Genomic DNA, 17,941 nt, shown 5'->3' with positions numbered 1-17,941 from the left:
ATTCCTAGCTTCTCTCTGTTATTAGCACAGCCCAAGAGAGCTTTTCTTAAAACAGAAGTAAGTTTAAATGATACATATTACATCAAAGTGGGTCAGAGGAAAACCAAATGGAGTATTCCACAGCCCTACTTCCAGAGCCTCCCTGATAACAGAAACACACTCCTGTGTGTTTGTCCAGATCATATCTGAAGGTGGCAAAGCACAAAACAAAACATTTAATTTATCTAGCTATCAAGGCAAATTCGTCTTTGTAGAAACCCTCAGTAAAAATGAAGTTCAATTCCAGAAAGAGGCAATAGATGTACTTTTCCCACTTAGCACAGCTTAAAACCCTGCGACATTACCTATAAAACAAAGAGAAGAAGCTTCTGGAAAGTGAACAGAAATCAGACTGGCTAGGAACCGCAGGACCCAAGGGATGACATGGCAGTGAGTTCCCTGGGTTTTCGTTCTGCTTCATCTCTCCCCGGCAGTGAAGAGCTGCAAGACAGCAACTCGGAAACCCCAACAGGCACAGACGACAAAAGCCCCAAGAAACACCTACTATCTCTGACCAAAGAGCCAGGAATGGGGCAGCCTGGCAAGACAGACGCTGGAGACAACAGCCGCTGCCACCCAAGTGGACACCCCGGCAACTAGCAGCAGATGACCTTCCCCAGATCTGTCACCTGCCGCTACCACCTGCAGAGGGGTGCAGAACCATCCCCCAGCGTCAAGGGACGTCCTTTCCCCAGCTGGAGCCCATAACCAGACGGGAGATGGGAAGTCATAATAATTTAAATAAGCCTTATGTCTACAGCATGCTACACAGTCTTTCCTGCATGAATATTTTATCTGCTGGTGCAGCCTGGTGGCTCTAACTTCCTGTGTCAACTTACTTCTAAGACTTACAATGCATGTTGATGCAGACGGAAACATTAATATGCACCCTTTCCATTATGGCTAAGAAACTTTCTCAGGAAAGTTTCTCTGAGAAAATTTCTCAGTATTAATTACAATCACAAGAGTAAAATCTTGTGTCCACGGAACTCAAAATTGAGAAGATCTATTTTTCTAAATTTACAATAGAAAAAGAAAAGAAAAGAAAAGAAAAGGCAGGTATTTGGGTTTTTTTTTTTTAATTAGGAAAATTTCTGGTCTCAGTTTGTATTTAGCCCTAAATTTCTTGTTGTCCACAGCTGCTTCTGTATACATCATATTAGTAAGAATTGTTTTTCAAATACTGGAAAACCACATTAAAGGGAGAAAAAACAATTTCTGGAACTCAAGTTCACCTCACTGGATTTACTAAGATAGGAAAGTAAGCTCAGGCATTTTCGAAAGGTTGTTCAGCAAGAGCTGAAATCTCAAGGAATTGTTTTAATTAGAAACTTAAATTATTCAGAACCTGTCAGCGTGCCTGTCAACAGAGGTTTGCTGTGGCGGCCGGAGCTGCAGTCCCAGGCAGAGGAGAGACATGGCCTGTGTGCTTGTACATGGTGCCCTGGGAGGGCTCAGTGATCGCTGGGCTATACAGCCCCCTGCCCAGATGCTGGCGTTCTTATGATAGGCAGCTGTCCAGCTTGGAAAGCAGTACTTCGAGAAACATCATAGGTGGCAGATGTGGACAAGTGGGCCCAGAGCAGGACAGAAAGATCGGAATAAATGCCACATGGTCCCTGCAGCTCAACGACTTGTTTGCGTGGCCTTTTGAGGCCCTTTTGGAGGAATACCAGAAACCACGGAGGTACAAACTAAAGAGAGGGAGCTGAAGTCCTTCTCTTTGGATAGATGCTATCAACCTATACTTTGGGTTATTCTGACAGTTCAACGGCTTTGCTCTTTTTAGTTCACTATACATGCTTTAGTTCTATGACATGCCCATGTGTCACAAACCTTGTTGTGCAAATGCTTTTTGTTAAGAACCAGAGATTCCCCCTGGAGGAGTCTCTGGGCCTGGAGAACTCATCACTGGGGTACTCGATACACCTACCATGATGAGGAGGACAGTTCTACTCTACAGGCAGGGGACGCAAATGGGGCAAACCTCGAAGATGCCATGTGTGCTGGCTAAATTGAATGGGGTGGCAATGCCTAGATGGGACGAGAACTTCAACGAGGCCCATCCAATGGGTCTGTTGCCTGCTGGACCATGGTGGGCATCATATTTTCTCATCATATTTTCAAATTTTGAATCCGAAGGGGATGGTGAGAGATCACTGGTCTAGGCAAATAGGGAGTCTTTCCATCCCATGGGCTGAGTTGTCAACCATGAGGAGTTTAGGGGCAGACATACTAGCACCCTGGGCCTTAAACTTGCCCTGCTCTGAAGCGCTGACTCCAGTGTTAAAAGATAAACTGAGGCATATAAAACATTTTTATTGAGCATATATTGATCGGAACTGTGCATCCCCAAACTGGAAGTGGTTAGGAGTGCTCCACTGGCAGGAGCTGGGGGGAGAAGTGTTTATCAAGAAGTGGCAGAAGTGGAGCAAGTACGTTTTTGATTGGCCATTGCTTAAGACCTAATTGGCTGCTTGGAATTGGTTGTCCTTAAGTTTTGATTCATAACATTGAGACATCTGTAGGCTAAGAGTTTGGTTTGCTCACCTAGGCCCTGCCGCTTTGAGCCACCTCTGTGGAATAGCCTGCTAATTTAATTAACACCAGCGATGGGAGAGGCACATGCAGAGGCTGGGAATTGGGCAAGCCAGACCGGAGGCACCTCAGTTTTTCCCCGAACCTAGATAATCTGGTCAACCACAGGCTACTTTCTTATCTTTGTCCCAGCCCACACACAATTTTGGCTCTGTCTGCCTTCCGCTTCTGACAGGAGGCTGATAAGTTAATGGTCTGCTATACATGATCAAGTGTTGACCAACCACCATAAAGCCTCAGCCTGTAGGCGAGCAGGGCAACATGAAAGCGCCCTGGTTTTCTTCAACAGTGAGCTGGATTTCCCCTCTGTCCAAAGGGATCCAGAAAAGAAACTCCAGTGAGGACCCACCTATGAGTCAGTCATGGTCGGTAGCTTCCCAGACTTGGGACAAAATGCTCCAATTTACAAAATCAAAAGGCAGCTGGCAACGTCATTGCTTTGGAAGACTCTCTAAATACAGAATTGTTCACTTCTAGAACATGCTAGATCCTACCCCGCCTTCCCGAGACTGCCAACCTTCCTAGGGAAGGAACCGTTCCTGGCAGGCCTTTCCTGCGACTCAGAAAGCCTGTTACACTGTTAAATCGCGAAGGTGTTTTTATGCTCTATACCCATCTCCACATTCGGAAAAAAGGTAGTTTTATGCTCTGAAAAGATTTCTTGGCATGCTGTTGTTGAAAAACAAACAAACCAACCTTGAGTGAATTGGGGAGTGAAGAGTCTAAGGATAATGGAAATATTCTTTAAAACAAATCTTGCCAACCACCCTACTACTCCCACTGTTCGCGTTTTTCTAGTAGCATGTTGAAATCTCACATGGCGCCTTTGGGAGTCAGAAAAGGGCTTCACTGATAAGCTAATTCCCCTTTTCTGGGTCTTTCATTCTGTCCTTTCTGTAGCGTCACAGCACCTCCTATCAGGCAGTGTTTAGGACCATGCTCAAAGAAATGGCGGCTCGCAAAGAACAGGAAGAGGATATTGACGTCCCCCTGACCGGACTTCTGGAGAGTGAAACCAGAAGGAAACTGGGAATTCTGTAAGTGACAGGAGGGATCAAGCTATGGGTCTGTGGGTTCAGGCAGGCTGGCAGTAGCAGCAGGGAAAGTCTAAATTGGGCCAGCATAGAGAAAAGAGCAGGGCCAGGCGGGTCCCCTGAGTCAAAGAGCAGGCGCAAGAGCAAGGGCAAGTTCAGCAGGCAGGGGAACAGAATGATCTGGCTGCCAAAAGCCAAGAACAAGGAAATTTACAAGTGTGGAAGGTTCAGGATAGTATCAAAGGCTGGCAGTGACAGGAGATGGAAATCCAGGGTTAGAAAAGTCTTAGAGGGACCATGAGTTTATACAGAAGTCTAGGGAGCAAGGCTCAGAGACCTGGCCTTGTAAGAGAGGGGACAATGGGGGATCAAGGTATCTGCATCATAGGTTAGCCAATGCTCTTCCATGCCCACTGGAGTGGGAAAAGCCATGAGCTGCACCGACGTGGGAGTCATGGCCAGAATCTCCAACCAGAGTGGGGAAAAATAAGGTTATTCCACACTTCCTGGCACCAAGTCTTCCTAGTTTTCATGGTCCCAGGTCACAAAATGCTCCCAAACTCTGTTTGTACTTCCAGTCTGTGATGCGTAGAAACCTGAATTTTCATTTATTCAACTACCAGAAACCTTAGCAAGCAAGAAGAACATTCAGGCCTCCTGTGCATCTATTTCAGACTCTGGCAATGGTACCAAGGAACAGGCTGTAGGGACACAGGGTGCCCCACATAACCTCCTTGAGGAGTTGAAGCTTTCACAAAGACCAAGACTTCTGCTTTGGGTTCAGTAGACTCCTGGAGCCAGAGACCCCTGAGGCTTCTCTAGGAAGCAAAACACAAGGACCATCCAAGCTTTCAGATCCTTACACAGCTACAAAAACAAATGCAAAGTAACCTCCATGTAAGTTATCTTGCCTCCTATGTGACATTTCCCCAACTAGTTCCATCCCATTGAAGTCCATAACCAAGGTTCATGCTAATCTTACTGCACTCAACACGTATTTCCTGAGCACCTACTACGTGCTGATCTACTGGATGCTGATCAATAGAGCAGTGTGTATCTCAGAGTCTCTGCTGTTGAGGAGCTAGCTGGCAAGAATTCCATCAGCTTGGAAAGGTGGGCGAGGAGCCAAGGGAGCAACATCTCCCAGAGGGCCTTGGGTGCCTCTGGCTGGGTCCCCTCACTGGAGTTTACTCTTGCATACCTTTGGCCTCCTGCTCTCAGCCCGTACGTCAGGCTTCACCCCACCCCCAGTTCGGTCCTTATTCTTCCACAGAGGATGGCGGGCTAGGTAACTGCTTTAATTCCACTCAAAGTGCTCATAGATAAAACAAAAAATGTTCGATACAAATGGGCCATGAAGAGCTCGTTCTCAAGTTCCACCATTGCTTCCAAAGTACAAACAGGAAACCTGTTCCCTGCCAGGGAAAGCAGCTCAGCCCTTCCCAGCAAAAGGCATTTGCTTCCTGGAGTTACTTGAGGTTAAATTATTCCTCTCCCCTCGAGGAATCCAAACTGAGAACTTAAAATCTGTCCTGTCAAAAGCCTTCTTCTTTCTCAGATCCAGTTAAGCCTGGGAAGCTCACTCCTTCCAACACATTCCCTTTCAAAGGAGCTGTGATCGGAGAACCAGGAAACCTCCTGGAGACTACCCTTATTTAGAAGTAAAATAGTCCCAGCCATTGCAGTCCCAAGATGACTTGCTTTGTATATGGACGCGCGAAGGGGGTAAGGGCTTGATCACTCTGAAGAGCTGTAGCTCAGTGTGGCTTTCATGATAAGTCATTTTGAATAAGATTATTGGAAATGTTTCCACTCCATGCAGAGGGGTCTTGAGTGACTCTGTAGGGCTGTTCCTCCCAGCTATTTGCAAATGTAACCTTCCCTGGGGTATGCACAAGCCATTGAAAGATCAGACCTGTGTGAGCTTAACTCATAGAGCCTTGCATTTCGACTTCCCAGCCCTGTCCCAGCTCCTGAGGACCCTTGTTAAATTCATTATGAATGGTTTGGGGGTCAGCTTAGAGTCCAGGAGGCAAGCACTGAGTCTATACCATGTGCTGTCCCTTTATTCCTGAGTCCCGACTGGAAGAAAAACAGAGTCTGAAAGCAGAGCCATGGGCCCAATTTTTCAGCGATGAAAAACACCCGGGAGGCTCTAGCATTGTCTACAATGCATAGCATGACATGTACAACACATGAGTTTAGTCCCAGCTTTTTTTTTTTTTAAGATTTTATTTATTCATTTGACAGACAGAGATCACAAGTAGGCAGAGAGGCAGGCAGAGAGAGAGAAAGGGAAGCAAGCTTCCTGCTGAGCAGAGAGCCTGATAGTCCCAGCTTTTAAAGGTAATTCACATTCCTTTTAGGTTGAAGAAAAATTTTGAAAAATACAGAACAACGATCCTCTGGATTATGAAGAAACGTGAAAGTAAGGACCACTCTCCCATTTTCCATCCTGTGATCAGCTCTCCTGTGGGAATCTGGCTGCCTCTCACCTTCTGCCATGTATCCTAAAGGAGGCAGAAATGCTCCTTGCCTAGCTTGAGCACCTACTGGGTTTGCAAGGTCCTAGCTGCCAGGGATAAAACATCAAGCAAGATGGACACAGTCTGGAGCTAGCTTACCCTTTTTGGGGTGGGTTGGGGGGCCTGGATGAGGATAGATAAGAAAGCAGGGGCATTCACATATGCAAGGGTTAAGTACTAGAGTGGGAAGAAGAGCCTATGCAGCCCATAGGAAAGGATTTAACCTAGATTTGAGGGGCTACCTAGATCAGATACTGAATGCATCTATGTCCAGCTGTTAAGATTTGCCAATCATGGAGGTTGTCAATGTCTTTAAGTCTCATTGTGAAAACTTGGGCCAAGAGCCTAAGCTGTGAGCCTACTTCATTCAGAAACTCAAAGCCACCACTTACCTTTCAGATGACTAGATACAACTAACGTGGAAATGGCAAGAATACCCATGGCAGACATAGCTAACCAGTCCTAACCAGTTTCTCACTGGGCCTCAGATTCCTTCCCAAGACTGTGTTCCCGTCCCCCAACACCGATTTATGCCCCTGACCTCACTCTTCAGGAGTAACAGCTGTGAACTAGGTTCTCTCACGTATTCCATATGATTCGAATAATCTTCCTAACCACGTGAAGCAGGATAAAGCAGCTAAGGCTCAGGGAGGTGAGGAGGAGACTTAACCTGAGATCATCCAGCCATTGTGTGGGCACAAGCCACATTCTGCCCAAGACCTCTCAGGCCAAACCTGGGGCTCATCCCCTTGGCATATTCAATGAACAACAAAAGGCCAGTGTGTCTGGAGAAGAAAAAGTGGGGGCCTTCTAAGCCTAGCTCTCATCTCCTCACTGGGGTTAGGAGGCAAGGAGAAGAGTGGCTACCTTCAATTTCTTTAGTAAGAAGCCCCTGCCTTTCACCAAGACTCACACAGTGGGGTGCCCCCAAAACAAGGAGGGGGGTTCAGATGCTCAGCTGCCAAAACACAACAAAAATCTTCCACTTCCAATGCTATACTTGTCTACTGCTCATAGCTCTGTTCCCTCTGGGCTACAGACAACTGTGTCTTTCATCCCTTGGCACCTTCAAGCAAAGCACACAGTAGGCACTCAATAAGTGTTTTGTTTGATGGTGTAGGCATGCATGATTTTGTTTGTCTGTTCCTGTGGGAAATTAAGGCCTACCAGGATACTCCATTGTCACATGGCCAGGGTAGGACTTCCAACTGGCAAATGAGATTTGATACGGCCGGATTCCCATAGTGCCTCACCACCACTCCTGCCCACTCCCTGCTCCTCTGGATAGCTGAAGCCTAGAAGGTTTGAGCTTTTTAGACCAAAAAAAAAAAAAAAAAAAAAAAGCAACATTTCAAATAGATAAAAGGCAACCCCTTCATGCTCTTGTTGTAACCAGTTCCAAAGAAACCTCCCAGCCTCTTTGAGATATAAACTCATTTACTTCCAGTAGGCAGACCCTTTCTATTGTAGGCACACAGCCCCAAGTCTCTGTACACACCGATTTCTGAGCCCAGGCTAGGTGCATGGGTGTGGGACCTGTGATCAGTCCCTTGGGGCCCCATACTTAGAGATGCCCTATGCTTGGTTTAATGTCCGCTGCTATCACTGTCTTGAAATTCTTAATAATTTTAGAACAAAGAATTTTGTTCTAAAAGTTAAAATCTAAAATTAAAAATTAAATTAAAAAAATTAAAATTTAAAAAATTAAAATTAAAAAATTAAAATCTAAAATCCCCTGCATTTTCATTTTGCATGGGGCCTCTCAAATTATGTAGCCTTTCTTGTTCAGAACCATCTCATCTGGGAAAAGAGGTGGGAGAGTACTATACAGCCTGATTCATGAACTGTCAAAATTCAAAGCTTCCTGCGTGAAGTCCACAGATCTATGGACGTTCCCCGGGCGGCTGGCGCCCAGCAGGCAATATTCACAGCAACTCCATAGGTTCTACAGAAAGCATCATCCTATTTTAAGGGAACCGAGGCTCGGAAGGGTGGTCTAAAGCCTCGCCCTCATCATGGCAGAGCTGGAGTACAGCTCAGACCAGAGTGTCCATGATTTTAGCATTCTGACAGGGAAACAAAATGAACATATAAATGTCTTCTTTTACCTTCACCTTTTTCTGAAATGCTTTCCATTAATTTCTAATGGACACTCAGGAACCACAGCTGGGCTCACGTCGCTTTTCCCCTCTGACAAATCATTATCATTTGTAAGCAGGTACTAGAGCAGGAAGGTGCTCCTCACAGGGAGACCGAGACCTGCTTCCACACTTCCTACACAGGTCTCCAAATGACCCTGCCCTGCCACCCCTGTTTCTGCCTCTCTGAGCTTACTTGGTGGGCACTTTAGTTCCTCAGACATGCCATGGTTCTAGATTCTCCTCCCATCCCCCAGCCACCCCTCCCCCCATTCTCACTGACTCTAGCTCAAGAACCTTCATCTCTCCTGGGAAGGAGCTCTCCCTAGTCTCCCTGATTCCCTTCTTCTCCTCTCTTAGTCCTTCCTTTGCACTGTTTTCTGAATAATCTTTTTAAAACTCCTCATTGGCCCTCCATTGCCTCCAGGAAAATGCCCACCTTCCTCATATGGCTTAGAAAGCCCTCAGTTCTTCCTCTCCAGACACATTGGGTTTTCTGTTCTTCATGGAATGGGCCAGGCATCCCCTGCCACAGGGCCTTTGTACTTGCTGTTCCTCTGTCTAGAGCACTCTTGGCTCCAATATCCCTGTGGCTTGCTCCCTCACTTTATTCAGGTCTCTGCTTAACTGTCACCTTCTCAGAAATAGTTTCCATGGCTACCCTTTATAAGCCAGTGTGCATACACCTACACGCCTGCACACACACACACACACACACACACACACACACATCATTTTCCACCCTTCTCACCCCGCCTGACTTTTCTTCAAAGCGCTCCCAGCCATTTGGCATGTTAAGCTTATCTGCTCACTTGTTTAGCATCAACCTCCTCTACTAGAATGGAAAGCAGGGACTAGAGCAATCCCCAATACCAAGGAGAGTTCTGGGCCCCAGGTACACAGATCTTTACTAAATGAGTGATCAAGGGAACGCCCTGCCTGACTCCCTGGAGTCACCTGTCACCTCTAACTGTCCACGGCACTGTGCTTATACTGTGAATTCCCCTCACCTGTCAGAAGCTTACTTACCTGGCTGTCTCCTCAGCCTCCAGGCCTCCTTGGGTCCCCTCCAGGGAGCGCTCCTGGCCCCTGGGGGACACCTTGGCAGGGCTCTGGGTGAAATTAGAAACGGGAGGCCAAGGAGGGACTCAAGAAAGCCCTCTCCAGACTGGTCGGTGGCCGTCTCAATAAGCAAGAGAACTTACTTCTCAGGCTCATCTTGGGCAGCGGAGAGACAAGTAGATGTCCACACCTGCCCGCCAGGATCTTGCAAGTTGACCTAGAGGCCTGCACTGGGTCTCAACTCCATGCAGCTCTCTCAAGGCCTTGAAAAGCCTTGAAAATGGCTCTGGCTGTGGGAAGGGCTGGCAGGCAGAAGGCACATTCCAAGAGGAGTTTCTGATTGCCTGGCTCTATGTCAGAGGTCAACTGGTGATCACATGCTCCCATTGACCTCCTCCAACAGTGCTGACCCCAGTGGTGGGACAAGGAAGCTCTCTTAACTGACACACCCCCCCCACTCCCCCTGGCCCAGTTAGCTGCCAAGGGAACAGGGCCGCTCTGGCCCCTCAGTTCTGGCTGTTTGTCTGATGCCTGTGGACAGTCACTGGGAGCGGGGTTGTTCCTCAGCGGCCCTCCTCATTTAGTTCCAGAATTCAACGGTTATCAAAATGGACAGAAATGATGATAAAAGGAAACTTTATGCTGTGAAAAAAAAGCTGAATGCTTAAAAAAAACCTCAATAGGAAAATAGCTTTTTTAAAAACCTGCTTTAAATTAGATGTAGACACGGTGAAGTGTGTAAACCTGGGGATTCACAGACCTGTACCCCTGGGGATAAAAATATATGTTTATAAAAAAAAAATTTAAATTAGATATAGACAAAACATACATTAAAGATTGAGAAAAAGGGGCGCCTGGGTGGTTCAGTGGGTTAAAGCCTCTGCCTTCGGCTCAGGTCATGATCTCAGGGTCCCGGGATCAAGCCCCACATTGGGCTCTCTGCTCAGCAGGGAGCCTGCTTCCCCCTCTCTCTCTGCCTGCCTCTCTGCCTACTTGTGATCTCTCTCTGTCAAAATAAGTAGATAAAATCCTTTAAAAAAAAAAAGTTCAGCTGGGGCGCCTGGGTGGCTCAGTGGGTTAAGCCGCTGCCTTCGGCTCGGGTCGTGATCTCGGGGTCCTGGGATCGAGTCCCGCATCGGGCTCTCTGCTCAGCGGGGAGCCTGCTTCCTCCTCTCTCTCTGCCTGCCTCTCTGCCTGCTTGTGATCTCTCTCTGTCAAATAAATAAATAAAATCTAAAAAAAAAAAAAAAAGTTCAGAAATTTCTAAGCATGAAGATTTAACAACAAAAAAAAAAGATTGAGGAATAGCTAGAACTTTTAAAAGTCCATGATTCTGCATTCAGACTATTTAGAAACTACCAAAACTGAAAATTATAGATAATAAATTATGAACATGCTTTGGGCAAAAATGACCACAGAGCCCATCATCAGATCCACCCACAAAGGAAAGACCTTGCCCTCATTTCAAAATGGCGTGCTAATACACACTTAGGTTTTAAGGTAAAATAGCATGTTTAGAGTATGTTTCCCTTTTTTTTTTAATGATGTCCCACTTTCGCCTATTTTTTAAATGAACAGTTTAGCAGCCAGTCCAGTTAGTGGCATGGGGTTGGCATATCACCCCCAGGATCCCCAGGTCTGGCCTGGTTGGTCTTCAGCACGGTGTGGTTGGCACACGGTAGGTCTTGATAAATATATGTTGAATGAATGAATGCAGAAAATGAGAAAGCTGGAAATTCAACGCCTACATTTCTCTCCAAAGGTTTACTCTTTCTACTTACCGGGCAGCCTTCGTTACTTGGGCAAATAGGGTCAATATCTCAAACCCTCGCCCTCTCTTTGGTGCCCTGAGAAAGATTGAGCTAAACTTTCTTTCTCTTCTCTCTCAGACTTACTCAACCCCAAAACCTCTGCAGCAGGCCCAGATATTTCAACTTTCACATTTCAATTATGGAATCAGCCACCCGAAGTCCAGGAGTCTGTGACAGAAGTAAAAAAACGCCGTCGTGTTGTTCATCCTAAGAAGAAATTAGAAATAGATACAGAATGGGTACAGAGCAAGACTGAGGTAGGTAGGGCAGTGCCTTGGGGTTTTCGCTTTGTGTGGGGTTTTTGCTCAGATGAGACATACACACACACCATCAGGGAGCCATCAGAATTAACATGCAACGTGAAATCAAACAAGAAAACTGTGCTCCACATAGAGAGGCACACTTGAGTGTGCGGGTTATGGGCAGATTAAGTGGGGCTTTCACTTGGGTTCATTGAGACTCCTCTCCCTGCAGGGCCTGACTTAGGCAACTGGATGGGATTGGGAGGAGAATAAGGGAAATATATATTACAATACATAAATTCCATCCCATAATAAATTAAAAATCTGTATCAAAAATCAATCACATAATAAATGGGTAAACTGGTATACCCAATAGAATATTACCCAGTGCTAAAAGGAAATGAGCTATCAAGCCATAGAAAGACATGGAGGAGACTTAACTTCATATCACTACGTCAAGGAGGCTAATCTGAAAAGTCTACATACAGTAGGGTTCCTACTATATAAGTCACTATATGACTATTATAGAGTCACTATAGTAGTGACTATAGAGTCACAACTATATGAGTACTATAGAGTCACTCCAACTATAAGACAAAACTACAGAAACAATGTAAAGGAGGAATGAATAGGTTGAGCATGGAGAATTTTTAGGGCAGTAAAAATAGTCTGTATGATACAGTAATGGTGGACACATGCCATTATACATTTTCCAAACCCATAAGATATGTAACACCAAGAGGGGACCTTAATGTAACCTATGGACGCTGGGCATAATGATGTGTCAGTGTACGCTCCTTGAGTGTAATGGACACTGTGGTGCAGGGTGTAGAATGTGGGGGAGGCTGTGCATGGGTGTAGGGACAAAGGATATATGGAAATCTCTGTAGTGTCTGCTCAATTTTGCTGCAATCTACTCTAAAAAATAAAGCTTATTAAAAAAAAACACACACACATGGTACATTTAAAAAATATTTATTATAGTATTCGGATACTATCCATAAGTAAACACCTCTCAAAGGAGAGTCATTCAGAGTGAGCAAACAACCAGGTCTGAAGCTCAAAAAAGAGTCACTGAAGTGGGAATGAGGAAGGTGTGATGGGCTCTATGCTTCTGAACACATCAAGTAAGAATCGACTATGCCCCGGGTCCTCATCTAGGGGCTGGAGATACAAGGGTGAACCAAAAAATCCCCTGTGCCCATAGAATTTACATTCCAGGTGAGGAGACAGCCAACGTGTAATAAACTATTGAGTGCCACGTCATGTATTTTTAGGAACCATGGATAAGGCAGCATGAGGGGCTCGCGAGTTGTTGGCCCAGGAGGGTGTGAGTTGCTTTCATACCCACGGGGCAGGTGGGGAAGTGCCCTTTGAGTCTAGGCATGTATGAAATGAGGGCCGGAGCAAAGAGCTCAAGGACAGCTGTGGGCAAGTGAGAGAAGGATAGGGAATGAGCTGAGTTGCCCTGGTCAGGTAGAGCCTCGTGGGTCATAGGAAGACTTTAGGTTTTATCCTAAGGATGAGATGAAGCCACGAGGATCTGGAGCAAGGGAGGAACATCATCTGATTAATGTGCAGAAGAACGTTTCTGGCTATGTAGGGAGAATAGATTTAATGAGGCAAGAATGGAGGCGGGAAGGTCAGCTGAGAGCCGGGGCATGGATTCAGGTGAAAGATGAGGAACATCTCAACTAGGACGAAGGCAGGAGAGGTGGTGGAAAGCAGTCTGATTTGGGATATTTTTTGAAGGAAGAATCAAAAAGGCTTTATGTTACACTGAATACATGTGAGAGAAAGAGAGGATGAAAGGACAAATCTAAGACTTTTGGCTTGGGCAGCTGAGTAAATGTACATTACTATTTACTAAATTGAAGAACACAAGAAAGCCTCATGGAACCCCACATTTGTGTAACACCATGCAAGTAATAAAGCACTTCTCTGTGTCACGTAAGCTGAGCTTTTCCCAACAATCTTATGGGATAAGTATGATATTGCCATCTCTACTAGTGAGACCCAAAAAATCTTAAAAATGACTGCCACACAGACACAGAGCCTCCTTCTGAAACAGTTCCCAAAGCTAAGGAGCTTAATAACCAGATGTATGTTTCTTGCTCATGTCACATCTGATTTGAGTCTCCTGGCTCTCTGGAGTGGCTCTCCTTGAGGCTGGCTCCTAGGGATCTGGGTTCTTTCATTAGGGATCTCTGCCATCTTGGAGTCCTTTGTGTCCTGCTACATGGACAGGAAGTGAAGTCATGGTCTAGGCTTAAATCCTATCAACCCAAAGAAGTCACATGATGCCACCGAGATACAAGAGAGCTGGGAAATGGATTTCTGTTGTATGTCCAGAGGAAAATGAAAAACAGTTTGCACTAAGCAGAAAAATAACCAAACATCTTAAAGTGATGAGGCTGGCCTCACCTTGTGGCAAAATAGAAGAGAACCAGAAACCAACACTCTCAACCAAGGTAGGAGTCTTTTACACTCCAGAAAGGAATGGAAAGTTCAATATCCTTTCATCTCTTGGGCCTACATGAAGAAGAGAATTCAGGGGACCAGCCAGAACTCCTGTAGATGGAGAAATCAAGGGAAAGCCAAGGGACTCTCTCGGTTATACTGTAAGGGCCTACTTAGCCAGAGCGAATCCATCTCAGTTAAATAGCCATTTTGTTGTTTGTGCAGTAAAACTTAACCTGACCCTGGCTCCCCAGAGGAACTTACTTAGAAGCAAGTCCAGGAAACCAGTAAAAGACAGAATACAAGGACGAGTCAGGCCAGGTGGAGACATCCAATCAGTTAAGAGCACATACTGTCTCCCTAACTACCAAAGAATGTGGGCCCCGCCTTTTGGGCACCAAATTTAGGTGCCAATCCTGACCAAGGTGATAGGCTAGTTCAAATAGCTACTATGGAGTGAACTGTAATTCACTTGGCCACCCATGTGTGACCTAGCATGACTATGCAACTCTCTCTGTGTTTTACAATCTCATTGGCCACCTGTGTGTGGCCAGGCTCAACCACATGGCCTTTGCTCTATAAAAGTTAGTCTGTGAGGCTGGGAGGGGTCGCCTCTCTGTAAGAGAGCGCCCCGACCGGTCAGTTTGATTCTCGGTGCTGGCGCGAAATAAAGCTTTGCTTGACCTTCGCTTTGTATCAGTCTCGCTCCTTTGATCACAGACCCTAACAGTACCAAACATGGAATGGTGAGGGTGTGGGAAGCCTCAGAGAGGCAGGCACAGAGAGAGAGAAGGAGAAGCAGGCTCCCTGCTGAGCAGACAGCCCAGTTCGGGACTTGATCCCAGGACCGTGGGATCATGACCTGAGCCGAAGGCAGAGGCTTTAACCCACTGAGCCACCCAGGCACTCCCCCAGACCAATCTTAAATGCCCTCCCTACAGCCAAGGGAAGGTTCTCACCAAGACCTCTAAGCTGGGGTTCCTTCCTAAACCACCACACACTTTGGACTGACCAAAAGGCTCGTGAGGAGTGGGACATTGGGTGGTTTTTTGTTTTTACAAATGGGCACTAAATTCCAGGCAGCCCTGTTTCTAAGTGTGTGCTAGCCTACCAGCAGAGAGCAGCTTGGCCACCCCAGAAGCCAGCAGCCACCCAGCAGGCAGGGAGAACTCAGGGCCAGACAGACATCTCTCACAACACAGGGCCCGGCCCCATAGGCAGAGTTTCCACTCTAGCAGAAATGAAGGATGGGCCAGAGATGTAGTCCCTCCTCTCTTAGGTAGGTAAGACTAGGTAAGACTAGGTAGCTCCTAGTCTCAGACTCTGTCCCCACGCAAATTGTGATGAGGCATCGGCTTTTAGAGAAGCCACTTATACATTACATAATTCCCAGTGAGAGAAAATGTGACAAGTCCACCTCCAGGTCAGAGATTTTGCTTTGCCCGTGGGGTCCTCCTTGCAGGAAAACATCATTCCATGACAATTGAATTTGACAGGCAGACAGCATCTCAAGGAAGTCAGACTTTCAGGGGGTGCATGAAAATAAGACCTAAAATACAAATACCCTCTTCTGAGCAACAGCTAGAAGCTCCTTCAGGGCCATCAGGAACAAACCAACCCTGGGTGTCTTTACAAAGCACTTTTTTTAGGTTAAAACAGAAAAGAGCAGTGATGTGTAGACTGAATGTGGGAAGTAGCTGGGAGATGAATGGTTGGAGGCAGTGTGTTCCAATGGATGAGCCTGTAGGCAAGGGGCAGGTCGCAGGCCTCTGGCTCTCCCCTCACCGGACAGCTTTGTGTATGTCATCTGCCCTCATCTTCAGGGGAGCCAATGATCATGTCTACCTAGTAGGGTCCTTGTGTTGTGGAAGAAAGTGGTCGGCACAGTGCTGGGTGTAGGGATAGAGTCAGTTTGCAGACCTTTGTCACCTCAAGTGGTTCTCACCCGGATGCCCGGATTATGGCATTCCAAGGCATGCCCGAAGCTCCTCAGTGAGCTGCAGCTTTGTCTTTGATCATCTCGGATCTGGGCATTCCACTGTAAGCTTTCTTGAACAAAGCGGCTTCAACAGTTAAAAATAATAGCTGGGGAACCACTGACCCATTTAGAGCGATGTGGGACACTAGATGACCAGGAAAGCTTTGCTACTGCAAACATCTGGGAAATGTAGATGACACATAAAAAGTGTCAGAAATACAGAGAAGAGTGTGTAAGAAAGCAAGAGGCAGAGTCAACACCAGGAGAGAGAAACCGAGACACCGGAGGAGTGAGCGTGTGAGCAGGGGGTGGTGAGGTGAGGCGGTGTGCTGGGAGTGGAGGGCGAGACGTGGGAGAACAGCTCATCCGAATTAGCCAGGGGCTTGGGTGTTCGTGCCCACATGGAAACGCAAGACAAGGACATGTGTCCTTCACAAGGAAATAGCCACATGTGACACACCTCCAATAACTGAGGACACCCTGGGCCACAAAACAAGCCTCAGCAAATGCTCAACAGCTGATATCATATAGACTATGTCCTCTTACCCCAGTGGGGTGTTTTGTTTTGTTTTGTTTTTTAAAGATTTCACTTTTTTGACAGACGCAGCAAGAGAGGGAACACAAGCAGGAGGAATGGGAGAGGGAGAAGCAGGCCTCCCACTGAGCGGGGAGCCCGATGCAGGACTCGATCCCAGGACTCTGGGATTATGACCTGAGCCGAAGGCAGATGCCTCGCGACTGAGCCACCCATGCACCCAGCCCAGTGAGTTTTAATTAGTCATAATAACATCACCCAAATGCACACCATGCATTTGCAAATTTAAAAACCCGTTTGCAAATAAATTGTGTGTCAAAGAAGAGATCGCACTGGTAATTCAGAAATATTTAGAATGGAATGAAAGGTAAACATTTCTATTTGCGTGGGAAATAGCTAAAATGGTATGTTGAGAGCAGTGCTATAACTTTTAATGCTAATATTAAGAAGGAGCATTGATTCGAATTTCCCTGATGGCTAATGATGTTGAACATTTTTTCGTGTGTCTGTTAGCCATTTGTATGTCTTCTTTGGATAAGTGTCTCTTCATATCTTCTGCCCATTTTTTGACTTGATTGTTTTTTGGGTGCTGAGTTTGAGAAGTTCTTTATAGATCTTGGATACCAGCCCTTTATCTGTAGTGTCATTTGCAAATATCTTCTCCCAGTCTGTGGGTTGTCTCTTGTTTTGTTGACTGTTTCCTTTGCTGTGCAGAAGCTTTTTATCTTGATGAAGCCTGGTGATGGGTATTAAGGAGAGCATGTATTGCATGGAGCACTGGGTGTTCCATGAAATATGTTCTCTTGAATCGTGGAACACTACATCAAAAACTAATAATGTACTGTATGGTGACTAACATAACATAATAAAAATATATGTTAAGAACGACTGGGCTCCTGGGTGGCTCAGGTCATGATCTCAAGGTCCTAGGATCGAGTCCCGCATTGGGCTCTCTGCTTGGCAGGGAGCCTGCTTCCTCCTCTCTCTCTCTCTCTCTGCCTGCCTCTCTGCCTACTTGTGATCTCTCTCTGTCAAAGAAATAAATAAAATCTTAAAAAAAAAAAAAAGAGTAGGAGGATCGAGAAGAAGAAAGATGAAAACCAATGAGCTCAATATTCAATTCAAGGAATTATAAAATAGAATAATATAAAAAACTACAGAAGGTACAAGTATATAAATGATAACATTAAGACTAAAAATTGATACAATGGGAAACAAATAGAATAAACAAACCAAAAGCAAGCTCTCTGAAAATACTAGTAAAATAGGCAAATCTTCAGGTGAGGTTTATCCAGGAAAAAAAGAGAGAGAGAGAGAAGATAGTCATGATAAAAAGAATGAAGACAAAGTCATAACTACGGAGACAGTAGAGGGTTTGTTTTTTTTTTTTAAATATCATATGACAATAGTTTTAGGACAATAAATTTCAAAATTTACCTAAATTGAACAATGTCCTAAGGGCACCTGGGTAGCTCGGTGGTTTGAGCCTCTGCCTTCAGCTCAGGTCATGATCTCACGA

The 17,941-nt window shown here is 45.8% G+C and overlaps 1 protein-coding gene across 1 annotated transcript in view; it reads left to right on the top strand.

Moving 5' to 3' along the window:
* Positions 1 to 17,941, top strand: part of ERICH6B (glutamate rich 6B) — a 46,524-nt gene that overhangs the window by 22,435 nt on the left and 6,148 nt on the right. Inside the window, exons 7-9 of the mRNA XM_032873897.1 lie at positions 3,538 to 3,674; positions 6,038 to 6,099; positions 11,286 to 11,464. Of these exons, the coding sequence (XP_032729788.1) occupies positions 3,538 to 3,674; positions 6,038 to 6,099; positions 11,286 to 11,464 (378 nt within the window). The remainder of the gene's footprint in view (positions 1 to 3,537; positions 3,675 to 6,037; positions 6,100 to 11,285; positions 11,465 to 17,941) is intronic.

Source organism: Lontra canadensis, unplaced genomic scaffold (assembly GCF_010015895.1).
Source record: "Lontra canadensis isolate GAN:19392208 unplaced genomic scaffold, GSC_riverotter_1.0 scaffold51, whole genome shotgun sequence".
Classification (NCBI taxonomy): Eukaryota; Metazoa; Chordata; class Mammalia; order Carnivora; family Mustelidae; genus Lontra; species Lontra canadensis.
Note: the sequence above shows the minus strand (reverse complement) of the source record. Positions and strands in the feature narration are given on the sequence as shown.